The 27,027-nt window shown below is 34.7% G+C and overlaps 1 protein-coding gene across 1 annotated transcript in view; it reads right to left on the minus strand.

Moving 5' to 3' along the window:
* Positions 1–380: 380 nt before the first annotated feature.
* Positions 381–27,027, minus strand: part of MAN2A1 (mannosidase alpha class 2A member 1) — a 115,075-nt gene continuing 88,428 nt past the window's right edge. The window contains exons 17-22 of the mRNA XM_062512840.1: positions 24,122–24,255; positions 22,951–23,092; positions 19,890–20,023; positions 8,568–8,762; positions 3,951–4,061; positions 381–3,568 (exon numbers count right to left, since the gene is read on the minus strand). Coding sequence (XP_062368824.1) covers positions 3,416–3,568; positions 3,951–4,061; positions 8,568–8,762; positions 19,890–20,023; positions 22,951–23,092; positions 24,122–24,255 — 869 coding nt within the window. The 3' untranslated portion in view covers positions 381–3,415. The remainder of the gene's footprint in view (positions 3,569–3,950; positions 4,062–8,567; positions 8,763–19,889; positions 20,024–22,950; positions 23,093–24,121; positions 24,256–27,027) is intronic.

Raw genomic sequence — 27,027 nt, forward strand, 5'->3', positions numbered from 1 at the left:
CTCCACCACCACTTTGAAAAGCAAACCTGTAAAACAGCTGTGCCTGTTCAACTTGCACTGTGCAATTACAGAATATCAAATTAGCATAACATAATTTTAAAAAAGTATTCAGCCTAATTACAGTTGAACTGTTATTTTGACTTGCTATGTTCTAATGGTTTCTTTAATTTACAAGAACAGCTTCCATTTCATTTCTCCCAAATGCTTCTAAGATAAAAATTAATTCAAGTAAAAAAAAATTCTAGAATTTTAAACCTTCTAATATTTTCTATGAAGTCAGTGCCTGACTTCATTTGCAAAAGAGCTGCCCATTTCCTTCTCACACTGTGCAGTCTCACTTGTTTGCATCTCTGAAGTTAGCATCTATCCTCTTCTGTTTGGCTGTGAAATAGATCCCACCTCTGATCACACTACAGATAACTCATTCACAGATACTGACACATGAACCTTTTCAAAGAAGTTATGTTTGTTGTTTCTCTCATTTTAAAATAAATTAAAAATTTGTTAAAGCCAAGGAATTAATGACGCTGACCACATCTCACAATAACATTACCTTTTATTAGAGATCTTATTTTACATATCCCCATGAGATATAAAACTTTCCAAGAGAAAATATCAAAAACCTTCAGCTGAAATCAGTTTGTTTCAGACAATATAAACAAGTAAATCAAAGAAAATTAAGATAAAGGAATGTAAAAAAAAACCCAAATCGTAAAATCAGAACAGGTGCAACTCTCATATGGAAAGTAACTACTATGTTTTAAACCATTTCTTATGCAGCATTGTATTTAAAATCATACCAGCAAAGTAAAGAAGCTTGTTTCTCTTAGCTTAACCAATAGCTACAAACACAGCAGCTATAAAAAACAGAAATCCCCCCCCAAAATAATAAAATTGAATTACATGGCCAATTCACAAAAAAAGAGCATAAGAATTCATTAAGACTTGTGCAAAAAAAAACCCAAACCAAACCAAAATAAAACAAAAATCCAACAAAACCCCAAGGCAATGAAAACACAACCTCATTGACAGCAACATTCTGAACGAATTCACACAAAATTCTTTTTGAGACTTTGACTGGAGTTTTGATTGAGTTAAGGATCTCAGGAAAGGATCTTGAATTGAAAGCTGTCATTACACACACACACACACACACACACACACGCACAAAGCGCAAAATAGAGGAACAAGGATTACATCTGCTGGTTAAGGAAGACTCAGGCATCATGATTGTATAGCTGATGATAAAAGTAAAGAACCAATGCTATATGAAGAATCTTTCAAAGCAATTCCAAGAGGCAAAACACTTTAAAATTTTATTGCATCAAACTTTTCATTTTCTGCCTAGCAAAACTGAAATAGTATTTTGAATGTTGTCTTTCCCAGAACACATAAAAGTCTTTTAAACATTTTAATTCTGAAGAAGCAACAAAATAAATGTGAGAAATTTCTGCTGGCAAGTCTACTAAGCTTTGAGTTCCAACAAAAACCAGCATTTTCAAATACTCTTTCTAAGAAAAGTTACAGTACGTGTTTATTGCATGAAAACATCCATTTATTGGATCTATCTGATTCTTCCATTTGTGGTTAGTGGTTCCTATATTCTTCATGTAACTTGCACCAGATCCTACTAAAGCATTTCCATTATTACAAAACACACAGTAAATTGAATAAAGTAAGAAAATCTACACAATCTCAACAGAGATCCAACCTGTGACAATGCATAAAATCTAATAATTTTCTTTTTAGATAGCCTGTAGCTACATGAAATAATTTGATACACTTTGATATTTGATATAATTGCTGAACAGCAATGATGAAATTAAAGACAGTAGGCAATATTAGACCTAGAACATCTTTTCACCAGTTATGATAACTTCTCATGCATTAGTATTCAGGATAAGCAACAAGGTAAGGAAAAGTAAAACATAAACAAGAGATAGAAGAACAAGCTATGAAAATAAAAAAAGACTATAAAATGGGATCATATTCAAGTCAATGTTAATATATATTAACTGTAAGCATCAGCTCTACATAGGGAAATACTTTTCACACTTGGATGGCTTAAGTACTAAATATGAATTAATATGGGAAAAAAGCAAAGTCTCCATTCTTCAGTAACATGAACACTGGCAACGTGAGGTTACAAGTCTGTAAAATGTTTTTTAAAATATAGGCACGTGATTTGGAATTAACAGGTCACCACAGTCTGTGACATGCAAGCACATGTTTTGATGTGTTTGCAAACTATAACTTGCTTACTATCAACCCTCTGCATCAAGTTGCAATTTTCTTGAAAGCAGTTGAATTTAGCTTCTACATTAAATCTTTTTTTGTCGGTGTTTCACGTTATGACATCAGGTTAATACATTCAAACAGCCAAAATGTTCAGAAAAAGATAGCACAAACTTGGTGCAGGAGTACATAGATCAGTGTGGCCAGCATTGTCAAATAGGAGATACACAGCTTAAGTATTATATAAACTACCTTTTCCCCAAAAACATCAACATAGACACCAAAATTGTAACAAGACATATAAAAAAATAAGGCACATTTATTTTGATATGGTAATCTTGAAATAGAAAACTCATTTCAGAGAACACCAGTATCTAAATGTGTTTTATAAAAAATCTTGTATTCATTATAATTATGGACATTTCTCATCATGGTAATGGAATAATTGCACATATCCCAGTGTGTCAAGTAACAAAATGGGAGTTTTATTAAACATTTCCATTGCAAAATTACTTTGTAGATTCACATTTTTCTATTTACATAATTCAGGTGAATGGTAGAAGTATTAACATCTACCATCACTTATCACAAGTACTGCAGGCTTTTGTTTTACCACAATTAATAATCCCCTTTGTGTTGAATAAATTGAAATTAATTGTGGAATAAATTGACATTATTGTAATTTATATAAATGATTGCAAATATTTGGACATTAGCTACTACACAGGAACATTTTCTTCCATTTTATTTCCAAGCTGCATCATGACTTTCTATACTGAGTTATTCACACATAAATTCATCAAGAATCAGGAGAAGAAGTCTGTTTAAAATCCAATCCCCTATTTATGAAAATTAAAACACTGGAAATATCATTAATTAGCATTTAACCTGAGATTTAATCTGTTGAGAGGTTACTATCCATTGAAATTTCTTCACTTCTTGTACTAACTGATAATGATGTTGCTATGTTATGGGGGGAAAATCATGAACAAAAAAAAAAAAGAAGTTGCTTGCAACATGTTTTTTGATTGTGTTGGTCAAAAAAAAATAAATTATAGAATGCCTCTTTTTGTCACAGCATCCAGAAGCGGGAATAACATTAATGTGCCTCTTATTGTACATGAAACTCAGAGGAGATACAATTGCAGATTTTTCTTTATCTGAGTATTAAAGCAGGATTTCATCCCAGCCGAATTCGGAATGTATTTATCTCCATAGAACTCATATTTATTTCACTTATATTTCTGGCATCTGGAGGCGAGTGCATCAAAGATAAAGATGTGGGTATAAGACTTTCCACTCTGAATTTGCTAAAGAGTTTGTTCACCTTTATCTGGAGGGAAAACAAACGAACAAACAAACAAAAACCACAACAACAAAAAGAACAAAAAGAATAACATTTAGAAAAAGCAGTAAGTACCTTAAAATTGTACAGCTCCATGCAGGAACCAGCACAGAAATCCTCATGCCAAATATTTTTAATATTTTAAAATACCATAGATTAAATACCATACAATAATTTAGATCTTTTCAAACAGTATTCACTTGCTATATTTCAATGTAATTTAATTAGTACATTCAAAATTGCTAGAAATATTTGGATTTTAACTCTTCTTGCTTCTAAACAAAATGAGATTTACTCTTTCGTTTGAAAGAAAATCCCACACCTATTTAATCTTTTTTTTTAGAAAATTCCTACATATTAATAACCATACCTTTCCCTGAGTAGTGGAACAGAGTAGACCCATGTCTCTGTTTTGAAATCGACAATCAAATCCCTTTCTGTGAAGAATTAGAGCGGCTTCATCAGACGGTTTGGTATCCACCTACAAACAAATATTATAGAAGATTACTCACAAAGTATTAGCCAGGAAGACATTTCAGGACACAAAAAAAATTCCTTATCATACAGGAAATAGAGACATTTACATCTTAAAAAATGTTCAGCCTCGATTGAACTATCATGTTTTTTTTAAAAAATTTATAAAGCTAAACATAGAAAGAACGGCAAAGAGTTGAAACATATAATGTACTACGGAATATAAATATAAATCATTGAAATTAAAGGTCAACAGATGCATATGTACAGACTCAGGACTGAAGTGCAGCTATCATACCTGTATTAACTGGTTTCCCACAAAAATGATATGGCAAAATAAAAAACAAACTAGAAATCATATGTTAACTACCATACTCAGTTTTACATATTCAAGGGGATTATGTTGAACAAACCTTCATGCAGTAAAACTGCTAACTCAGCTAAAGGTGTAAATATGTACAGTGAAATAGACATATGAAATAAAGGTTATGTTTATCTCTAAGATATTAATCTATTCAGGCTTTTGAGCCTCAGTAGACATTAAAGAGCAATTTGCTTGTCACCAGATTTGTGCTCTAGACCCTTCTCCAGCTCAGTTGCCCTTCTCTGTTCATCTTCCAGCCCCTCAGTGTCTTTCTTGTGGTTTCACTCTTACACTCACTGTAGTCACTTATTTACTATGATGCATTGCTTTATTTCCTTATTTATTGCTGTTTTACATCCTTCAGCTTTTAATCTTATTTTATATATAGTAAGAGCATAAAAGAGATCGTTCCATCCAAAACCATGCCAGTTCTTCAGGCTATTTTTCTCTTATTTATTTCTGGCTTGCTTGTTCGTCTATCCGTGCTTTTTCACAAAAGCATCTGCCATGAGTTAGGTTCATTTCTGGTACTTCAGAATTGATCTGTATTGGAGAAACCAATGCCAACAAGCACCCAAATGCATTAGGCACCCTGTGATGCATTAGCTCCTGAAAGTGTACCAAATAAGAGGTCTTAATCTAGTAGATTTTTCACCCTATTTTTTTTTCATAAATGAGATCATGGATCAGCTTGTACCAGCTTCTTTGAAACTTGGCATGACAAAGATTCAAAGTACAACAAATTCATAGTATAAAACTACTCATTCATATAATAAAAATATATAAACTTTGTGGGTTTAAGTTCCTTGTTTAAAATTGTAAAAATTACTCAGCAGTATTTGGAGTTGAAATTGGATACTTCTTAGTAGAACACTGACTGTTAGAAACTTTGCATAGTTTAAAAATCACAAATAAAACTGAGCTTGAAAATATTCTGTGAGCAATAACTTATAACCACCTAAAATCAACTTTTTAATTTATGAATAGTGCCTACATTCAGCATATGAAAACAAGTTTCCAGTATTCATTAACACTGATGGCTAAAGAAGTTCTTATCCTGTTCACTGCAACATCAGTACCACTTCCTACATGAAGTAAGGTAATAGCTGTGATATTTTCCCCTTCCTACTATGAAACACCTGGCTTGGTTTTCATTGACACTGATGTGACAGGGTTGTACTTAGAAGTAGATATGTTTATGCACACAAAATAATACTGTCTGCATAAACATCACATTAGAGAAACGCTACAATTCATACTGGAAAAGCCTGACTTCCTATGGGGTAAATTATTGTTAGAAATTACAAGCCAGTATCAACACTTTCTCTAAATCACTTAACTTATCTTCTAGTAATCTGCATTAAAAAAATGCATGTATGCGTTTCAAATGATGGCATGAATATTTAATCTCCCAATATTTTATAATTAAATATTATCTTAATTAAGATTCAAAAGATTTAAAACAAAATGATAGCAATTTCTGACACCCTGAATAAAAGCATTTTGGTCAGTATAAATATCTGTGATTTAGTACTCCATCTTTTACCATGCACATAGCAATGCATGTAAAAAATAAAGCTCTTCTAACCCATTAACAAAGCAGGTAAAAGACAGATTAAGTTGTCACAGCCCCCTCATCTGCTTTAATTTACCTGTTGTTATATCATTTTTAGGTAAATTAGATTAAATACATTTCAGATTAATGAATGTCTGAGCAAGGATGAATTTAACTTACACCAAATATACCTTCTAAATATGACCACGCTAACTGCATGAAAACCTCAATTTCTGGAGTTTGTTTTGTAACAAACTCCTCAATTTTCAACAAATAACAACATTCTTAATCTTGCAAAACTTCACAGCACTGTTATTCAATAAAAAATCCCTAAACACTCTGCTATTAAATCTCTAGCTAGCTTTCTTAGAGGAGCTGCCTAAGTTTGATTTGATTTTGATCTCTGAGAATTAAAATGCGGCCTTATAAGAAAATTTTAAAAAAATTGTTATGCTTTCTCATAACCAGTATCCCAGGGCAATGCTTCTAAAATTTTGATGAGAAATAAAACTCATTTAAACTCTTTCAAAATTCAATTACTGTGAGCTAACAGACACACAGTGAGAAGTTTAGGCAATATGGCAAATGGATGTATTTGTGCTTAGCACAAAGGGACAAATCTGCTGTGTTCTAGATCTTGAGTTCCAGTTTATTTACATCAGATAAAATATGTGTTCATCTTCTCAAAAGCTGGAGTTTTATTAAGAAAAAAATCTTTAAAAGTTGTAATCCTAGTGGATTGGGCCCTTCCATGACAAGATGAGATACCTTACCACAATTAACAATATTCTTTCTGATTTCTACCTTAAAGTTTAGTTTTGTTTTCTTTTTTTTTTTAATCTAGTACTCTCTTATGTGAAACTGTAATGCATTATGGAAAATCAACTTCAACAATTTAAGCAATGGAGAGGCATACATTTCTGGAAAAAAATAATTCATTGTGTCTATTAGCCAGAATTATGCCACTTGTCATTCAAATTCTTGGAAGCAAGAGAAAGGAAGCAGAAAAATGAGAAGAGATTAACCAAATCATTTGCAAGGCATAGCACCATTTTTGCTGTGGGGAAGAGCATTCTGTATCTATAATGACAGTCTTCCTATCCTATGAGTGCTGCAAGGTTTCACTTTTAATTGGACACGTTAATGCTGCAAGCTCAGGAGCTGTCAATCAGTAATCAATGAAACATACAGCTGTGGACAGAGAAGAGATCATAGCCTCAAGGGGACCGTGGGCCAGAACACCATAGATAAAACCAGAGAATTCACTTACAAATAGTAACATTGAATCAAAAACCAGACACTGAGCAAGCCTGTCCCTTCACAGCTTTCATACCCAGCTCATGGAAACAAGGGGATGGATTTACACCTCAAAAAGAGAGAGTGAGGATGTTCAAGAAGGTCTGCCCCTGAACTTGGCATGTTGAAGTAAACCCGTGATGCTGAGCTGGATGAAGTAAATGAAAACATACACAGTGAAGATTTAATTTAGTATCAGGTTTTCCCCTAACTTTTTAAAGGCACAAGACCCACAAAATCAAGGAATTTTCCACTTTGAAATTCAAAATAAGAATCAGTCACAGCTGAAGAAGCACACACAAGATTGAGCTACTTACAGAGAAAGCATGAGAAAGCAAATACTGTTTAAATTTTAAAATGCAGATTAAGACAGAATGAAGAACAGATTAAACAGAATATAATCTGATGTTAATACAGAAAAGCTCAGGCATCATGGAGACACAAGAGGAAAAGGAATAAATAGTTTGTACCTAAGCATGGCAGAATTAAAAAGGGAATTCACTGTGGTAGTAGTGCTGGTGAATAGCACTGCAATACATAATCATGTTATAAAAGGAGATTAAATACTCAATTTATAGAACAGTTGGCAGGAAAAGAATGCAAAACAGGTTCCAGTCCTTCAGTTAATCAAAGGGAAAATTAAATTCTGGTCATTACATACCTTTCTTTCCTTTGAATGAGAAAAACACTGAGTACAAAAGAGCCTTTTCGTATTTGAATTTTTTGTTAATATTTTGTTTGTTGGTTTGGTTTTTTGGTGGTGGTGAGATGTTTGGGGTTGGTTTATTTGGTTTGTTTTGGTTTGCCTACCAGATAATGTTTTCACAGGAACCACTCATTATGAGATGCTGTTAAAATAGCTAAATTAGGTCTTGTAATTCATCTTAAAAACATTTTAACAATAAAATTTTGGTTTTAAACTACATCCGTTATTTAAAACATACTCAGAACAAACTCTACTGGCCTTAAATTTAATTCTTCTCATACAGAAAAGGCTGAGGTATATGAACAGTTCTCTCTTAAACTTTGGGAGCTTATTGAAATGTACCCTCTCTAGAGAGAGAATTCTGCACTATGCATACTAACATATTGTGAAAAAACCAATCTCTTAATTTCATGTTACTCAAACAGACACAAGACTCCAGTTCTTGCAGAATAAACAAAAGCTCATAATCACACTGCAGTTTATAATATCATATAGACCTGCCCACAACATACTTTACAAGAATAAATTATTTTACTATATTAATAAGCTATATCATATGTTTGCTCAAAAAAAACCAGTGGTTTGACCTTACCTTTGCTTGGATTGTCCTCAGATTGACTATATGTATGTCACAAGGCATGGATGATATCAGTGGAGAAAAAGTAAGTGTCAGATCTGGGACACCTGAATCTGCATTTGTTGTCATTGGAATTACAGGATGATTTAAGAAAAGAGAAGTCATATGGCTAAGAAGTGATGGAAAACTGACTGGTGCCTTCTCTTCATTCTGCAAAATACAAAAGAATGATTCAAGCTAGCATATTATAATGTCTAAATCTTGTAACCCACTTACTTTATTACATAGAAAATTTTAATTTCTAGACTGCCCATTCAATTACTTTTGGAAACTTTTGCTCATGCATTATTTTTTCTCTATTAATAGGCATACTTACTGTTTTTATAAACAGCAATCTTCTAAAATTATGATGATACCTAATTTTAAAGCATTCCTTGTGTTTCTGTGTTAACCACTGATGTTTGAATGATACAGTTTGGAGAAAGAAATTACTTTCTACTTTAGCAAGTTGCTCTTATTTATTCAGGATCTCTTTGTATATGGGGAGGCAGACAGCCTTTTGAAGGCCTTTCCCACATTATTTTTTGACCCTTATTTATTGCTTTCTGCAACTTGCATTGCAAATCTCTCTTTCTATTTTACATCTATTTCTCTTAAACTATTCACTGGAAGAAATAGCAGCTAGCATCTTTGTCTTGGCCTGCATTGCAAAAGATTTGTTCCAGAAATTTTATTTCAATGATATGCCTCTAGGAACCAAAGGCATTCTATCCCAAGATTTTACAAATTGTGTACTTTCCAAAGTTTCATCTTTGTAGTGTTTTTACTTGCCTGCAGCGGCTGCCTTATAAACCTGAGGTGACCTTACATATTCACAACAACCACTTAAAGCTCCAAAGAAGCTGAGAAAACAAAGTAACTTTTAAAAGGCAATTTCTATTTTAAAATGTCAGTGAAGATAAGAGTAGAAATGGAAGCAAAAACTTCTTTTGCTCTTATTTTTCCCTAGCATACTTAATCACATAAATCCCTGCTTCTTAGTGATATTTAGCAAAAATTCTGCAGAAAGTTTATTGAAGATATAGTATCTTAAGCACTGATACATTATATTTGCATTTTATGATAGGCTGGAAACATGGAAATAAAGAACAAATGGGAGACACTTAAAGCAAAGGGGAAGATTATTTTTTGGCTTACAACAGACAACGATAACAGTAATTTCTGTCTTGGGGTGTGTATGCATGTATGCATAATTATTTATATCTCTGCAGTAGCAAAAAATACAGCTGACAGTGAAGAAATTGAAAATATTCCAGGTCTGAATCAATGCAAACCAGCAATTTCTGTTTTATTCTTGGTGCTGTCCTTAATAATAAATAATACTCTGCCTCTTTGGTGTCTAAGAATTGAGGCTTAGTATTTTTAAGAGTGTATTATGACCCCCAAGTGATAACAGTGAGTCATTCAAGGGGACTGCTTCTCCATATGTCTCATTGCATTTATTTACATTGAACTCCATCTGCCACTTTACGGCACCTTTAATCAGTATTGAGCCTTCCAATTCCTCAGTTTAGCCTTGAATTTTTTTTCATTACCTTGAAAAGTTCAGTATCACTGGTAGACTTCATTGCTGTGATTTTCTTCCATTCTAGTTACAGTATGAGCAAGCTTGCTCTATGTAGAGTTTAATACAAAAGTTTTCCATTCAAGTGCTTGAATACCTGCTCTATACACAGGGAAAAGGTGCAGATCCATGTTCTTTTAAAGCATAGTTCACTTTTTCACCCGAAAAGGAACACTGCTCACTCTGTTGCCATAGAAGTGCTAAAGTCAGCAAAAATATTTAGCTGCCATTTATTTTCTCATCTTTCATCTTTTTTTATCCCCAATAAAGTAAGTTGATTGCTCGTATCTGAGAACTTAAAATGAGGTCTTCCAAAATATCTTACAAATCACATATGAATCAGAAAAATAATCTATCCATCCTTTTATACTATTTAAAATAAAAAATTGCAGATAAGCAATGAACAGCCTTGAAGGACAGGCAAATGCTATCTTCAGAACTGGTTCAACCTGGCTCATTTTTACTCCCACTGTGTCTAAATGTGATATCACAGGCAGGAATATTGTCCTTATCCATTATCCACTTTGGAACTAAGACTTAGGTGGAGATTTTATATTGAATCTTGCATTCCCACATCTGGAACAACAGTCAGTTCTGGATAATTGCACCAGCAGACAAAGTGCAGTCATTCACTGAATCTGTGTAACAGCAATGGGAACGGAGCATACAGGTATCAAAAGCTGCCACCAGACCAAGGGAAAAAGGGTCTTGCAAACATGGTGAAGACAATGCTTTTACAGAAGACTGAGAAGGTACTCTTCAAATCACACTCTTCCCATGGTACTTCACAATCATGCAAGGGTTGGAGTATGACTTTCCCCTTAAGTCTAGTGATCTAGAATTTAAACAGGACTGTCTGGAAAGAGAGATGAGAAGGGTTTGCACATACAAAAACGTAATAGTAAGAATAATTACTCTATGCACACCTTCACCATGTGGATGGCTTTCAGCAGTATTCTGCTGATGCTGCATCAGAAGATGTAGTCTCACAGTTTCCATCTAATTAAAGTATTGCTCTCTCAAAAGCAACATTATTTCCTCAAGTTCCATGACAGCATATATCACTCAAAGTGTGAATGAAGCTCCTCTGGCTGCCTTACAAATTTTAAGTTCTGGCAAGAATCTGATGAATGCCAGATGACGATGTGCTGGCTTAATGAGCTCAAATCAAAGCAAATACTATATTTTTAACCATCTTACAGTATATCCATATACAATTATCCAATTGGAAACTGTGTTGAAACACAACCCCCTAAATCACTGTTCAATAGACATAAATGGATCCTCATTTAGGATCTTCTCTTGTCATCAAATGTAAGGTGAATAATTCTAAATTTTCAGTTTTGAGGAGACATAAATCATAATGCAATAAAATATTATATCACAATCTGCAACAAGTTTTAAGAATAGCTTAATCTATAAAAATGGTTTTATATCAATAATGAGCTATTTTATTGATAATGACAGAAATAATTGAAAGGCTTGGCTTGGAAAGGAACTTAAAGTTCAGCTTGTTCCAAGTGGCAGGGATGCCACTTGCCACATCAGGTTACCCAGGGTCTCATCCAACCTGGCCTTGAACACTTCCAGGGATGGATGAGGGGGACCAGTCTGACTTTTATTTGTGCCTCAACATCTGTTATACACAAGGTGAAGATTGCTATAGGGGCTGTACTCATGCTGGCAGCCCTGTCTCAGGAGAGGCTTTGCCTTACAGCTGATCAGGGCAGAGACAGCTTCACCCCCACTTGTCGGTGGGGTAAATGCATGTAAGCCTAGGAAAAAATGCCTGGGAAACTGGGCTTCTATTTACCACATAAAAGTAGCTAACTGTGACACCTTTTGCTTTGAGTTTCTTGGAGGGATCAGGCGCTTGCTTGGAGGGTCAGCTTGACCCTCCTCCCCTCCTCCTTGCCTTTTATTCCCTGTGGTCCTGCTTTTCTGCATCACCTTTTCAGCGACCCAGCTGGTGGCTGTGGTGCCTTGCTGCTCCATGGTCCCCTACCAAAGCAACTACCACTGCCGCTCTACTTCCTGGACTGCCCACTGCCAGTGTAAAAACCTGGTGTAAAAAAACTCTACCTCCAAGACTCAAAGGGTTTTCTGGTAAGAGTTTAAATTAAGTAAGTAAGGTCCTTAATTAGAGGGGAATAATGCTAATTAGACTCCTCAGAAATTATTTAGTAATTGAACAGAAGAAAGCATCAGAAAGCTCTGTAGAGAAGAAAGTAAAGCTGAAGGAGTTGATAACTGGACACCCATTTAGCTAATGGGGAGCCAATGAACTTTTCAATACAAACAATAATCTAAAATTTCCCATATAACACTAAGGAAAGGAAACTGAGGCAGACAGTTCATCAAATCACATTATCTTGACTATTTGCTCCTCCTCTAGACTCTTCTCTGCAACGACAAAGTCACCAGAAAAACCTTAATTATAACAGCAAATCCGCACTGGCATCCACACTACCTAATCTAACATGCTGAAATGTGGATGCTGACTCGGTGTGTAAGAACAATCAAATAAAATCTGGAAACAGGCAGAATTCTGGGCCTGCTAAATCAAGGGATGCAAACTAAAATAGATTGATACCAAACCACTTGGATTATTGCTGGAAAGAAAAAGTTTCTCATTCTCTTTCATGTTTGTCAGGAAACAACTTTTATCAAATTCCTCTCTGACAGATTCAGAAAACCAACAGGCAGCACTCTTCAAAGGAGAATGCTTCTGGACTGAAAAATCTAAACTGTGGAGCAAAAACACTTTTCAGAGTATCTTTATTACCAAAGCATATGGAGACAGTATTTTCAAATATCTTAACCATAAACTAGAACTGACAGCAATTGAGAACGTGAGTCAAAGGATTCTAAAGACAAATATGGGGAAAAAAGTTGTTTCTTTCTGTATAATTCAAAAACTGACAATCCATCAATATGTTTTATTTGAGGCTGTTTCTATATGAGAAACTGATTCTGTAATACTGTTTTGGGCTGCTCACAGGTGAGACAGCAGACAACATCACTCATGATGTGAATAACAGGTTTACAACACGTAACAAAAATAAGTGACAGGTAAGTGCAGATATCTAAGATTTAAGATGACATACATTTTTCACCAAATACAAACAGCTTGAACTGGTAACTACATTGGCTCCCCACTTGTAGAAGGCAGAGTCTCTAAGCAGGAGAAGAGTGAAAATTGCACAATTTTTTATACACACATTGCCCTAAGGCTCACAACTTAGAAGAGAAATTCAGGTTTTGTTTCAGACTGATACTAGTCTAGTTCATTAAACTGACATCAAGTAGTAAATGGCTTCAACTAAAGTTACAGGCTTTGCATGCAAGACTACCTGGCTGCTATCTCACCAAGTGAAAATCAGATGTTCTTGCTTTAAATTTATTCAGAGTTGCACACTGTAATACAAAAAGAATAATCAAAGTCTGACAAGTTCTGAAAGTCCTTCAGAGATGGATGATTCATTCCCTTTCCTCTGAGGTTAATACCTGGAACTAGATTTTTGCATGCCTGTAACAACTCCTAGGGATTTTCAGAAGGAAAGAAGAATGATAAATGGGTCTTACACCCCTAATACAACAACTAGCAATTAATGACTGATATAAATGGGATTAATTCTGAGCTGAATAATTCCTTTTCAGTGTCCAAGAGTGCAATCTTAATGTATGCATGTCAAAGAAAACAGTGACCAAGACTTTAAGCAGCTTTGAAAATGGCTGGTTTTTGCAGAGGGAATTTTGTGTGGAAATCAAATAAGGTGACAGAAAGATCTCGTGTAGTGGGATTCAGAACATCTAAGACCTCAAAGCTGCACAAAAATCTTCAGCAGACCAATTCTTAGGTAATCTCTGTAAAAAATGCAAGCTTAGGCCAACTGGACTTTTAGAAAAGCCTGGGTAAGTTGCAACCAGAAATAACAGTCACAAATGTGAGTACTGAACAGGCAGATGTTCTGGAATTTTAAAAAGAGTGTATACAAGGATACTGATGCCAGATTGTTTTCTGCTATACCAGAGCATTTGGGTTTCCTCAAATGCTGAGGGGCAAAAATACTGATAAATATAAGGATTAGAATTGTTTGTATATACATTTTTGTCTACACTTAAAAAAACTTAAATATCTATCAATTATGCTACATTTTTGCACATCAAAGTGTGGGGGGTTTTTTGTTTGTTTGGGTTTTTTTTTTTGTTTTTTTTTTTTTTTTGTTTTGGTTTTTTTGTTTTGTTTTGTTTTGTTTTTTTTAATAGGTTTCAAGTCCTTTAACTGAGAGCCATGGTCTGGAGTGTTTAGGTTGTTTTGATAGCTGTTGAAGTGTCCAGCAAAAGGCAATTCATGAGAGCAGGGTAAATCTGATTTCATCTCTTTACCTCAGGGAATGGAAAATTTTCTATCAACTCACTTGGTCATTGTTAATGGAAATGCATTGGAAATGCATGTCTGCCACAGCTGAAAAGGGTTCCCGAAGGCTGATTATAGGAGAAATTAAAATCCTGAGGCACCATAAAATTTCCACAGGACTGGAGGCTGGCTCAGTGATTCTAAAATCACCTTATATTTTCTGTACTGATCCTTAGTTGGCACTGAAACTGCAGATGGCAAAGCTAGGACTGTTGCAGGTAACCAAATCCAAGGAAATATGCATCCACAGGAGGAATTTTTCCCAGTCTGCTAGAGCCAAATTTGGTAGTCTCCAAAAGAGGTGACTCCTCTCATTCCAGGCTGATAGATAGGAACCTGCTGTGGTTCTACTCCTTCAAGCCCATGCAGGAGAAAGGCAGAACATTAATCATTAGGCATGTATGGAAACACATGGCCATTCATACATGTGAGCAGAGACAGAACATACAAAAGCAGAGCACTTGGGTAACAGAAGTCAAACAGACAATCCAAACATGACTGTGCCCCAGCTGACCAGGTCTGGAGTTCAAGACCTTGATGTTCTTGATTCACAAGAACCCTCAGCAACCAGTGACACCTCAGAGTGGAATTTAAGCCCTTCTGATATCCAGGTCTGGACCTTAGCTTCCTAATGATTTACCAGGTGAGACTTCACCTTCTTCCAGGAGCTGGACTGCAACCAATCAGCTTGCAGTTTGCTGTTTACAGGCACACACAGAAAATACAGGTCTTGCCAGCAACTGAAAGCCAGTTGTACTGGTCCATCAGTCCAATAGTGTATCTCTCTCCAATAGCTGTCACACACATCACACACACCTCTTATTCTGCTTGTTTCCTAGTCTTACCTAAAGCTGGCTAATGGCTCACACAGATTCAGAAAAGGTTGGGTACTTATGAAGAAATCAGATATAATAATCCAGAATGGGCTCTGGTGATCAAGCACTGGACTTCATCAGAGTCCTTTAAGCCCTTTTTACCCCTATTTTCCCCAGTTGTTACTCCTTAACCCTTCTCTTTCCCCTACTGTGTCAGTTCTTCCAAACATAGCTAGGCTCTTGTTTAAAAAAAAATTAAAAAATAAAATCCAGATTTTTATTAGTCTAAGGCAATTTCTGCTGATCCAACTTGTTGGGTTTCATACCAGGAACAATCTAATTTTCTCCCTTTCATGGTGTCAGGAGTAGCTAATGCTCCACTGCTCCACCTATGACTGTTCCTTTGGTGACTGCAATTAGTGCAGTCAACATTCAATCAGGTGCCATAAGAGAAATCATGTTCTGTAAAGAGATCACTTAGAAAACATCTGCTCACTGGTCTATGGAAGAGTGCAGATGGGAAAGAAAGTATCTAGTCACCATGATCATAAGCACATCACCACAATTATTAAGGCTGATAAATACACAACTATCAATAGAGCTGGATGAAAGTGATCAGAAAAACAGATAGCATGACGTGTTTGCTTGGCAGTAAAAGTATTTTGTACGTTACTTATAGCCTTTCCTGCAAGTTTTATTTCTGCTCTTCTAATTCTTCTTAGTGTTTATATTATTTAATAATGGCACAGGAGGAGAAACTTAATGCTTAAATAAATATCCCATGCTAGACTTGTGGAAGGGACCCGATGCTAGATTTTCCCAGAAGATTGGCAAGAGCTTATCCTGTTCTCAATGATGGTAGAAAACAGTAATCAGAAATCTGGGATTCAGAAAATAAAAGAGTATTAATGCTTATTATTCCAAAACTTATAATAAATATAGTCTGTATTTTCAAAAAGACAGAAACATTTACTGTTTTGACAAGTATCAATAAACTGTAATCAGTTTCCTTCTCAGCTAAATATTAATCCCTTCAATTTAAAAATGACATGAATTTAGTTCTTGGTTATAAATCTGAAGAAAGAGAAGACAATCTTAGAAGATGATTCAAGGAGATATTCAAGCCAAAAAATTATTGAAAGAAGAAAACGAACATATAAGACAGATTAGTTACATCTAGTAGAAGAAAAAGATGTATGCAGAAATTATATTAAAAATATAGTAAAAATATCTGAAGCCTAAGGAACACAGCTATCAGTAAATAAAGTGAGTATAATGTAAAGTGAAATGAGATTTGCCCAGCTCTTACGACAAACACAACTCACTTGACAAACAATACTGTTATTGTGAATAAACCTTTAGTGTCCATCTTAGGGGGAATAAAACCCCAACAACAAACAAAAAGAGAATATGAACACAAACACATCTTCCCTCCACACAAATACAAAACAAAAAAATCTTCAGCAAAAAAAATCAACCTGAAGTCTTTTGTAGAGACAATGTCTGAATGAGTATTTATAAATTATGAGATGAGTTAGAATTTAAGAGCCAAAACCCAGGTAGTGTTAGGATTAGAATACCTAATAGAATACAGACTGAGTATACCAAGAATTATTAAGAATTTCGCTGTATCCACCCACTGGACATGTGATATTCATGTGGTTTGACCCAGACATTAAAATTTACTGTTCAGGGTGGGGTTGGGAAAGGATAAAAGCATTTTAGAGATATAAATTAAAATAAACTCTTGGTAGGTACTGTGATAACAAAAACTCTTCACAGTAACTTCACAGTGTTGCACAATTTTTTGAATTAAAGAACTGCACGGGTTACACTTCACATAGTCTCCTTTTATGGGAAGTTTCACAAAGAGCAGAAAGTATCCTGTTCTTCAGAATTGTTTTAGAAAAAAAGATAGAATTAAATGTTTTGGAACGCACATTAGGAAAAGCTTGTAATGGCAAAGATGTCAAATGGTCAAAACTTTCTCCTCCAGTGGCTCCTGAAGTCAATAATAAAATAGGGCTCGAAAACAAAATCAGGGTCAGTGTATGAGTCACACTGTAGCTGATTACATACAGAAACTGCATAAAATTTCATCATCATTTTTTCTGACATCGTTATTTTTAAGCTATTATAACAACTACCTTCTAAGTAACTGGGCTAAAAAAAAAAAAGGTACAATTGCACAGCTAGTGAAACAGAAAGAGAACTCTTAATTTAACACTGAAACAGTAACACGAATCAGAAAATGATATGAATGTTCAGGTACATTTTGAAAAACAAAACTCTAGAACATTCTAAATATATGAAAGGGGAATCCCAGACTCAACACCAGAAAGAGAATGTTTCCTTAAAACATCTTGTTTGGCTCCTGGGGTTTGTGTACATTGGATCAGCTGGGACAACAGCACCTCTAGGACTGCCTACTTCTCCACAGTCCTGATTCCACTTTCTTTGAAGTCCCTTCAAGAGTGTATAAGAACCAATTGCCATCAAAGCCCTCTGCAGCCATTTAAAACCATTAGAAGCTCAGCATGAAGACTTATAGGGAAAGGAAGATAGATGCTAGAACACAGGTTTCCAAACCACCTCAGAAATGTTTTATTGCCCCTTCTGATTTAAAAGATTCTCAATAACTTGCATAGAATCTTTCAAATCTGTAGGAAAAATGATTTTAACAAATAAAGGGAATTACACTGTTCTGCTGAGATGATACCTGACTTGAACCACAAACAAGCTGGCAAACACATGCGAAGACATACATAAATATTACACTAACTAGAAAATCCAGGAGCTGTTTAGGCTGCCTTTACTCCAACTGAGGTAACTTCAAAACGTTTTCCGATGGAGTGTTTTGGCTGAAGCAGCAGCTGATCTGAAATTGAACTTGCAGCCAAACCCACTTAAGGGGACACTGTGTTACTTTGCAGAGAAATCTGATTGTGTGTGGACTAGTTTCCTTTCAGAAGAAAGTAACCAAGGAGTTCCCATGGAGGTATGGCATCAAACACGAACTTACTCATCACATCTTGATTATGGTCTGCATGGATGACTAACCTTTTGTGTCTGTTCTGACACAAAAATAGACTGCATTGAACAGGGAATGGACTGGAAAAGTTCCGGAAGTACCTTATAGTGAGCTATTTTATAGTTCTATAGGAAGCACCAGGACAACATCCCTGCAAGCACTATGGCACTAACTGATTTGATCTGCTTCTGTTGTTTCAAATTATTTTCTAAGGCAAACATAGATTTCCACGTCCAATAATTCTTTCTTAACAGAAAAAATTCTAATTCTAATTTAATACAACACAAATTACCCCAGGTGCTAAGAAATTTTTTGGGTGGCAGTATAGATCTCTCTGTGGGCTTCCTCTTGTGAGGATGTATTAACCTGTGCAATGCTTGTTGTCACAGTCAGACTGCTGCTGACCTCAAGTTAGCTTTGGTAGCTGCATATCACACTGATAAATGCTGTTAATATGCAGCCTGCATTATACATGATGAGGAACCAGAAACTCGTAATGACATGTACGACCCGAAAAAACACTCCACTGTCAATCATTAAATGGTGAAAATTAGCTTTAAGCTTGATATTATCATCCTCTCACAGTGGTTAATGATTTCCATTATAAATCAGAATTAATTCAAATTTATCTACATATTCATTAGGAGCCTGGTATACAACCTCTCATCTTTAGCTGTGCAATGGCTTTAAATTATACTCAGCACTGTCATCATGATTCTACTGCCTCAGTACAAAGATGTACTTATGATTTTGTCCATCTTTAAAATTATTAAAAAAACCCAAAAACCAAAAACCAAACCAAAACAAAAAAAGAAACAAACAAAAAAAAAACAAAGATAAAATACAGAGAATGGAAAGAAAATTGAAGCTGTACAAAAGACTAAGATACAAAAGGGCAAACTGAGATATGTACAAATGAAAAAAAACAAAAACACTTACAACAAAATGGTCTTAACTTTCCTAGAATCATAATAAGTTGAAAAGGTTTTTTATGTCTGGCATCTAAATATTTCCACCTGAATCTTACTTCCTAAAATTATAAGAGGTCTTCTTTTTCTACCCATTCAACTGAAATAATTTGTCAACCTTTGTTTAGACGCAGTTAACACTGTTAAGAAGCAGAACTCACACTACTTTTAGCAGCTTTTAAAAGCTTGTTCAGTAAAAATTAATTTAAAAAGGAAAAAAAGACTTCCACAATAGTAGCCCTGTCATATGTTGAAGTGTTAGTGAGGTAGTAGCTACTGCAGGATTTATGTGAGGAATAGTGAGAGATGAAGTCTTTACAAGCAGAATACGCAAGCAAGATGACAGAACTCCTTTGGAAGCTACATTTCCTTAGTTCTACAGCTCATGGAATAATTTCTTTAATGAGTTCTTTGCTGCAGCAACAGAAATTAATATTTACATCTTAATTGGCATAAAAAAATTGGAAAATGAATCCTACCACATCTATTCCATGTCTTCTTTCCAACAGCAGTCGGAAGACATTAGCTGTAATCTTGTTATCTTGAACACCTTGTCCAAGGCCACGGTTGTCATCCTGCATAAGCCGACGATCCATGATCACTTCAAGCTGACCTGAAAGAGCAACATGAGGATTATACTAGTACCAAGAATACATAAGGGTTCTATTAAACGTAAATAACCTGCCCTAAAACTTAACTTTTTTTTTTTAAGAAACATAACATTACTCTTGAGTTTGGAAGAGTCAGGGCTGATCAATACTATTAGGACTGATTATGAAAATAGTTAATACCACTGGACTGTGGCTGTGTGTATAACCTTTGAAACAATTTTCACAAGTCTTTCTGCAGAATGTCCAGCAATTTTTACTTCCATATTTTATAAAATAGTTTAATATGAAAAATTATTACTATTAACTACTATTTGCAAAAAGGATACTTGGCAAACATGCAAGATAAGAATCACTCCCAAGTAGCTGCAGCTGTAATGAGAGACCTTCTGTAGAGAAAATATCTTCACCTTATGCTCCATTCATCTGTTTTACATTTGAAGTAAAAAGAAAAAAAATAGGTATCAACCTAAATGCTCATGATCACTTCTTCTATGGATAACTTCATTTATGGGAGTAGGAAAGAAATCTGCACAGGATAAGCACTTAGCATGAAATTCTGAGTTTATATTGAACTCCAGCACAGCCACTCAAAATAGCTCTTTAAGCATGACGTTAAATTATATGTAGCCTGGACAATAAAGTTCACATTTTTTTCAAGTGTCTATCTCTAGAAGGAAACCAGATTGAGGCACGTAATTAAGGCTGTTAATTTTTTTTTTTGAACACTGAATCTTCAAACAAGTGTACTTGTTTCCTAAATAAAACTGGAAGACTGAAGTGCTTGTATCCTGAATAAGAAGTCTCACAATTTAAGCTTCTAGAAAAGGCTGCTTACTAAGGCAGTCTTTTTTATACTTCAGTGTTCTACAGACACTTACTGAATTTTCTCAAATACTTGTTCTTCCCTTCCCACAAGTACAAACAGATTTTGTTTATCCAGACACAAATCAGCTGACAATGAGTAAGAAAAAACCTGCTATTTTTAACTAAAGTGCTATTTGTGTAACTTTCAGATGGTGGGTTATGCCTTGCGACACACCTTGTGTCTGTGTGCTTGTGTCTCAGACACAGGCACGCAGCTACTGAGTTTTGCTTGCCTAATCTGTAAGATTTTTGAATTTTCTTCCATGCTCCCTCTGAGCTCCTGAAAGGCCTTCAGAAAAAATGTCATGAAGCATATGATATTCAGCAACCACTGAACCTTCAGCTTCATTTATGTTCTTTTTTGAGGAAACCAACATGCCTTCAGGACAACGTAGCCAATTTAGTAATTTAATGGAATATTACTTAATGATAACAAATCAGATTAATTCATTCTCCTTTTTTTTCTTAGTGGGCACAGAGTAAATATTTGATGTTGGGGTATCTTGAATGACATAATACAGTTTGTCAAAGAGTGAAACAGCCAAAAAATCAATGTCATGTCAGGCATGGGATATATCTATTGCTCATTCATTTAACTGCAGTAGGTGGAAAGCCTATAATGTCCTCTGACAGATTTGAAACAAGTGCTCAGAGAAGGTCATCTTCCTGATGCTTAACTACAAAATGTTGAATGGTGCTAGCCTTAACTTCCCTAATTTGATAGGAGAGAGTGGGAGTGTCTATGGATTTAGATGGTGCATTATTTTGTGATGCAGAGACTAACATTGTTAAAGGACAAATACAGACACTATTATCAGGTAACAGATCCACTGCAGACTAATTTAGTCTTCAACACCCATTTAAAGAGTGCATAACAACATCGGTGGTGTCAGGGTCATTCACAGGATCAGGCTAATAGGATTTGGGTTTTCAGAAAGGGGAGGCATGAAAAAATGCAATTTGGGTTTTGTATCTGGTAGACTTGGACCAAAAGACTGGTATTTTCCATTGTGGTTTTACTAAAGCATCACTGCATAGCTCAGTGTTAACTACTTGCCCTAAAGTGAGTTAGGTTTGCTAATACTGCCACCAATACAGCATGGTATCCACCTTTTGTCAGAACAGAGTATTTACGACACCTTTCTTTAAAGAAACTGGGAAGTACATTTTGTTGCATTTTTCTTTCTCTTCAGGGTATTCATTCAACTATTGTTCAAAATCATAGAAATTTAAACTGGCAATATATATTACAGCAAGGAATCACACATCTAAAGTTATGAATACTATACATTATTTTGCCCACTACCTCTAGCTTTATTTGAATACCTCCTCCATACCAATAGACTGAATAAGTGCCCCTCTTTGCCAGTCCTCCAGGCCATCCATCATACCCTTTTCTGCTCCAAGGAGCAAGGTTGTGTCTCCTTTTGAATTCTTAATATGAATTGATTGTTCTTGTCAACATGTTCATCAGCTCTGTCAAAGTACTCCATTAAATTTGTGAGGTGTCATTTTGCTTCAGAAATATGTTCATTCTTACCCAGGGTCATATTTATCCTTTATTTCACTAACACTAATATTCAGAAAAGCTGCTCTTGTTTTTCCTTGACAGGGAAGTTAGGATATGCTGTCTATACCTGAAGATTAATGTTGTCTACACTTAAAACAAACAGAACAACAAACATGATCAGCATCTCTTTTAAGTCCTCTCCTTCCAGGGCAGTACAAAAAAGAATAAACCCTTTAGTTAGCTATTTCATTCCTGAGTTCCACCAGGCTTCTTGGGTGAAAAATACCTGGTTCTGACAATTAATTACTCCTTCTTTTTCACAGTCTTCTTCCTCTGCCTCCAGTTTGAGAGAGAACTTTGACTGAAGATGACAGGATCTCATGTGGGACCAACCTCTTCCTCCTCTGTTACAGACATATTCTAAAATTTGTCAGAATTGGAGAAACTTATTTCCTCTCTTCAAATGCTACTAAGTAAGTATAGTAATCTCTAAATGAACTATTTCAGAATATCATGAAGGAGGTTCCTTTATCATATCTATCATCTTATATTTACCATTTTTTAAGCTTGCAACACCCAGAGACTGAGCTGAATGGAGTGTCAAACGAGCACCAGCATCTTGGATGTAAGCCATGGTAGTCATAGGATAGATATTTGCTTGAAGAGGCAGCTTACTCAGTGTCACTCTAGGCTGGATCTGCAATATGAACACAAACTTCAAAAACATACATTCTTTTTATGCAATTAAATTTCAAAGACATTTTCAGACACTTATCCATGTGCTTTGGAGGAACAACCACCATGAAAGCATTCACTCAACTGTATTATTTAAGTTTTTGGAGATTGGTGGCTAAAATTACCACTCTGGAAATGGTAACTTCAATGTACTTTCAGATCAAAGAATATGAAAAAGAAATGTGAAAGATTCATCAAGGGAACATACAAAAAGAGAACCTACAAAAAGGAATAATCACAGTTATAAAATGAGAGAAAAATGCTTCTCCTCTAGAGAGCAAGCAGTGAATAGATTTAAGGTAGCAAAAAAGAATTTTTTGGTTTATAATGGGTACTTTATAAAGTGCTGTTGAAATTCTTGAGTGGTACATGACAAATGAGTAGTAGCATTAAAATTATTTTCATGTTTAAATATCCACTGTCTCCAGCAAAATGCAGTAGTACCACTAACTGAAATACCAGTAGTCTTGTACTCAGGAGTCATGGTCTCCCTATATTTGCAAAACTATTCTTAGCAAGAAAGGAAGGTAAGTAAAATAATTTTTCTCTCTTTCGTGTGTGCTGCACGCATGGCTCAAGTTAAGACAATAGCCCTTTCCTTAGATGTATCAAAAGCATAATACATCCAAAAATACATCATTTATTTCCAACCCAGTGTTACCCAATGGGTTTTAACTAAAGAAACAAAGCAGTGGGAAACGAGGCATGCACATATACAAGCAGCTACATGGTGACTTGTCATAACTTGCTGTATTATAATTCTTCTCTTAAAAAGAATATAAAGGAATATTCAACAAACTCTTCAAAAGCATACAGTTACTTCTTAGTCTTGTCTACATCAAATTTTATAACAGGTACATTTTTAAAAAGCATTTCTCCTTTTAAATTATTAGAGAAGTTTAACATGAGAGTTTGTTTAATACAAGTTCTTTACATTTAGACAGTTAAAACCTGACACCCTAAAATTTATCAATCAAAAGACAGTAATTACCTGATATCCATTAAGATCAGTATAGAATCTATTTTGACTGTTTATGTCAGATGAAATTCTCATTGCAAGTTCACGATTGTATTCTCCTCTAATGTCCACAATATTGGAAACTTCAAGAGACTGACCTTCCAAACCTACATGAAAAAGATGCATTTAAAACCTCTAAAAGTGATTGACACATGTATGAGAATGACTGTGCTCCCAGGACACAGTGATTTAGTTTTTGTTTTCTGTTATATCTAATCAGATAATCAGGAAGAGATTTCAGATATGTAACGGATGATAGAGCAGTATTTCTAATTTGATACAAATTGAACAGACAATCTGAAAGAGAGCACTGAAGGGGAACAGGAGTAATACATGGTAAGAACCAAAGTGGGTTCAAGTAAATCAATAGGAAACAGCACACAACTGTTAAGTGCTGTCCTTAAATAAATATGCTAGAACAAGAGCTGGTCAGTCACTTCTCCCCTTCACTCTTAAGTAGATGTCATCACTCCCAGACAAGAATGAAGTTACCAGCTTCTTGATAGAACTGTTCAACTCAGCAGGAAACTGTGAGCAAGTCCTTTAATCAAAGGAGTGAGAATCTTCCTTAAGGTTAGTGAATTAAGAAATTTGAACTGAAACAACCATAAGCACAACACAAAACTTTGTTGTCAAGGAAAAGATTCATATTTATTAGAAGAAGGATTAGGTATCTGAAAATTCAGACAAGTTGTTAAGTGAAGATTTTTTTTCCTACAGTGCCTTGTACTGAAAATTAAATATCTTTAACAATAACCTGACATTTTCAAACAGTTCAAGTCACAGTCTGAAGTGGAATCATACCATCATTCAGCATCACCACTCCTGCCCTTTCAGCAGTCTAGTGGGACTAATGATTGAAAAAGAATTGCACCAAACCGAACAGAGATATGTATTTGTTTCCTCATCTGCTTTAAAATCTGAATGCCACCTGCAGAAATACAACAACTGTTAAAATGTTAACATTTACCAGTGGCTATTTAACATTTACCACTGGCTATTAAACTTCAGTGCTAAATTAAAAACATTTTGTTCAGCTAATTACTTCTATTTTCTCACACCCAGTCTGGAAAATGTGGATTTATACACTCTACTTTTAATGCTCCCAGTAATAGATTTTCCAAATATTTCAAGTATTTTTTTCCGAAATATTTAATGTTTAAAAGTATGAGTACCTTGAAGAAGAACAGAGTATCTTAGTATAGACTGTCATCATTTTGTTACTGCATAATTTGAGATAATACAAATATACAACTATAAAGAAAATAAAATATGCCAGGCTTCTGATTAAAAGATTAACAAAGTCATGCTAATATCAAAACCAGATGTAAATAGCAGCAGAAGTAAAAAATCACTCAGTGGTCAACCCAGAGTATTTTCTGCCCAAAATCAACAGAATTTTAAAGCCAAAAGCGGTAAAAGCTATTTTTTCCCAAAATTGCTGAAGAAGATGTAGGAGTTGGGAGTACTATCCAACAGCTGTATTAGCCACACAATCAGTCCTGCTATCCCTTCACAAGCAGGTAGTTTACAACAGGAGATCAAGTCCTCATTTGAAATCAAATTGCATTTATACACATACACATATTGATTTTTTCCATATGCTTTGTTATTTTACATATCTAGTAAGACTTCAAAATATCTTATTTTAACTGAAGTAATGCTATATAATTAACTCCCCTTACAAAGCCAAGCACAAAGGCCTCATCAAAACAATGATACGAAGTTAAAAAATTTTAAACTTCGTAAAAGAACACTTAAAGAAATTTAAATTAAAACACACCAAAAAGCAATAGAGTAAAAGACAATATATAAAATTAATTTTGCCTCATTTTTCCTTGTCAAATCTAGAAGCATAGCACAGGACTTACCTATTTACACATTACAAATGTAATTATATAAGTATTTAAACATTGTGATGAATTAAAAAATTGTCAGAAAAACCAAAGGAAAAAAGTAGACAGTACACTCACAAGGAAGGATGAATTTAAGTGTTAGGAATTGGCAAGCAAGTGATTTTCACTGACAACTCACTTTCTATGAACAGTGAAAGGGAAGTAAAATACTTCTAGCAGGCATTCAGGAGCAAATTAAAGAAAAAGGAGTACTACAGAATAATCCACATTAAAGTAACAATCTCACCCTAACCAAAAAAAAAAAAAAAAAAAGTAAAAGAAGGCTTTTCAGGCTATTTCTCTCCCCTTAACTACAATAACTAACCTCCTGTATAAGTTCCCTCCTTGCTGAGAATTTTAATTTACTAAAACTCACAAAGGAACAAAACTTTCTTTCCACATTCTTGACGACCTGGTACGTCTTGACCTCAAGTTATCTTTTTTTGCATTTAGATGACTTTAAATATTTGTCACATAAAGCAAAGAAACCACAGTCTTGAATACTTATTCAGTTTCCTTAGGATCTTCAGCAAGGAATTAATATGCAAACTCTTGGCTTGTGTTCCTAAGGAGAGTGAGTTAATGTTTAATCCAGAATTACTGTATCAACTAACAAGTGAATTCTGATCAGCTTTCAGCATATGTATAAACTCCAGGAACTTTGAACTTCAGTGTACACGTCACAAAAAATGAAGCATCTGAATCAATTTTAGTTCTAGATGGAAATACACTAGAACTAAAACCAAAAACCCGAAAATAAACAAACATACAAAAAAATCAGATTATGTCAATACCATTTTTGAAACCTAAAAGAAAGAAGGAAAAGAGCAAGCAAGATTTTCAAAGTATTTATAATTTCTTATTTTCTGTTTTTTAAGAAGTTCTTTAGGAAAAATAATTAAATATTATAAATAGGATCTTAAAAAACACAAAGACAATTTTGACTCCTACAGTAAAGTTGGTAAAAAAAGCATCTAAGTTCCT

The sequence above is a fragment of the Cinclus cinclus genome, chromosome Z (genome assembly GCF_963662255.1).
Source record: "Cinclus cinclus chromosome Z, bCinCin1.1, whole genome shotgun sequence".
Taxonomy (NCBI): domain Eukaryota; kingdom Metazoa; phylum Chordata; class Aves; order Passeriformes; family Cinclidae; genus Cinclus; species Cinclus cinclus.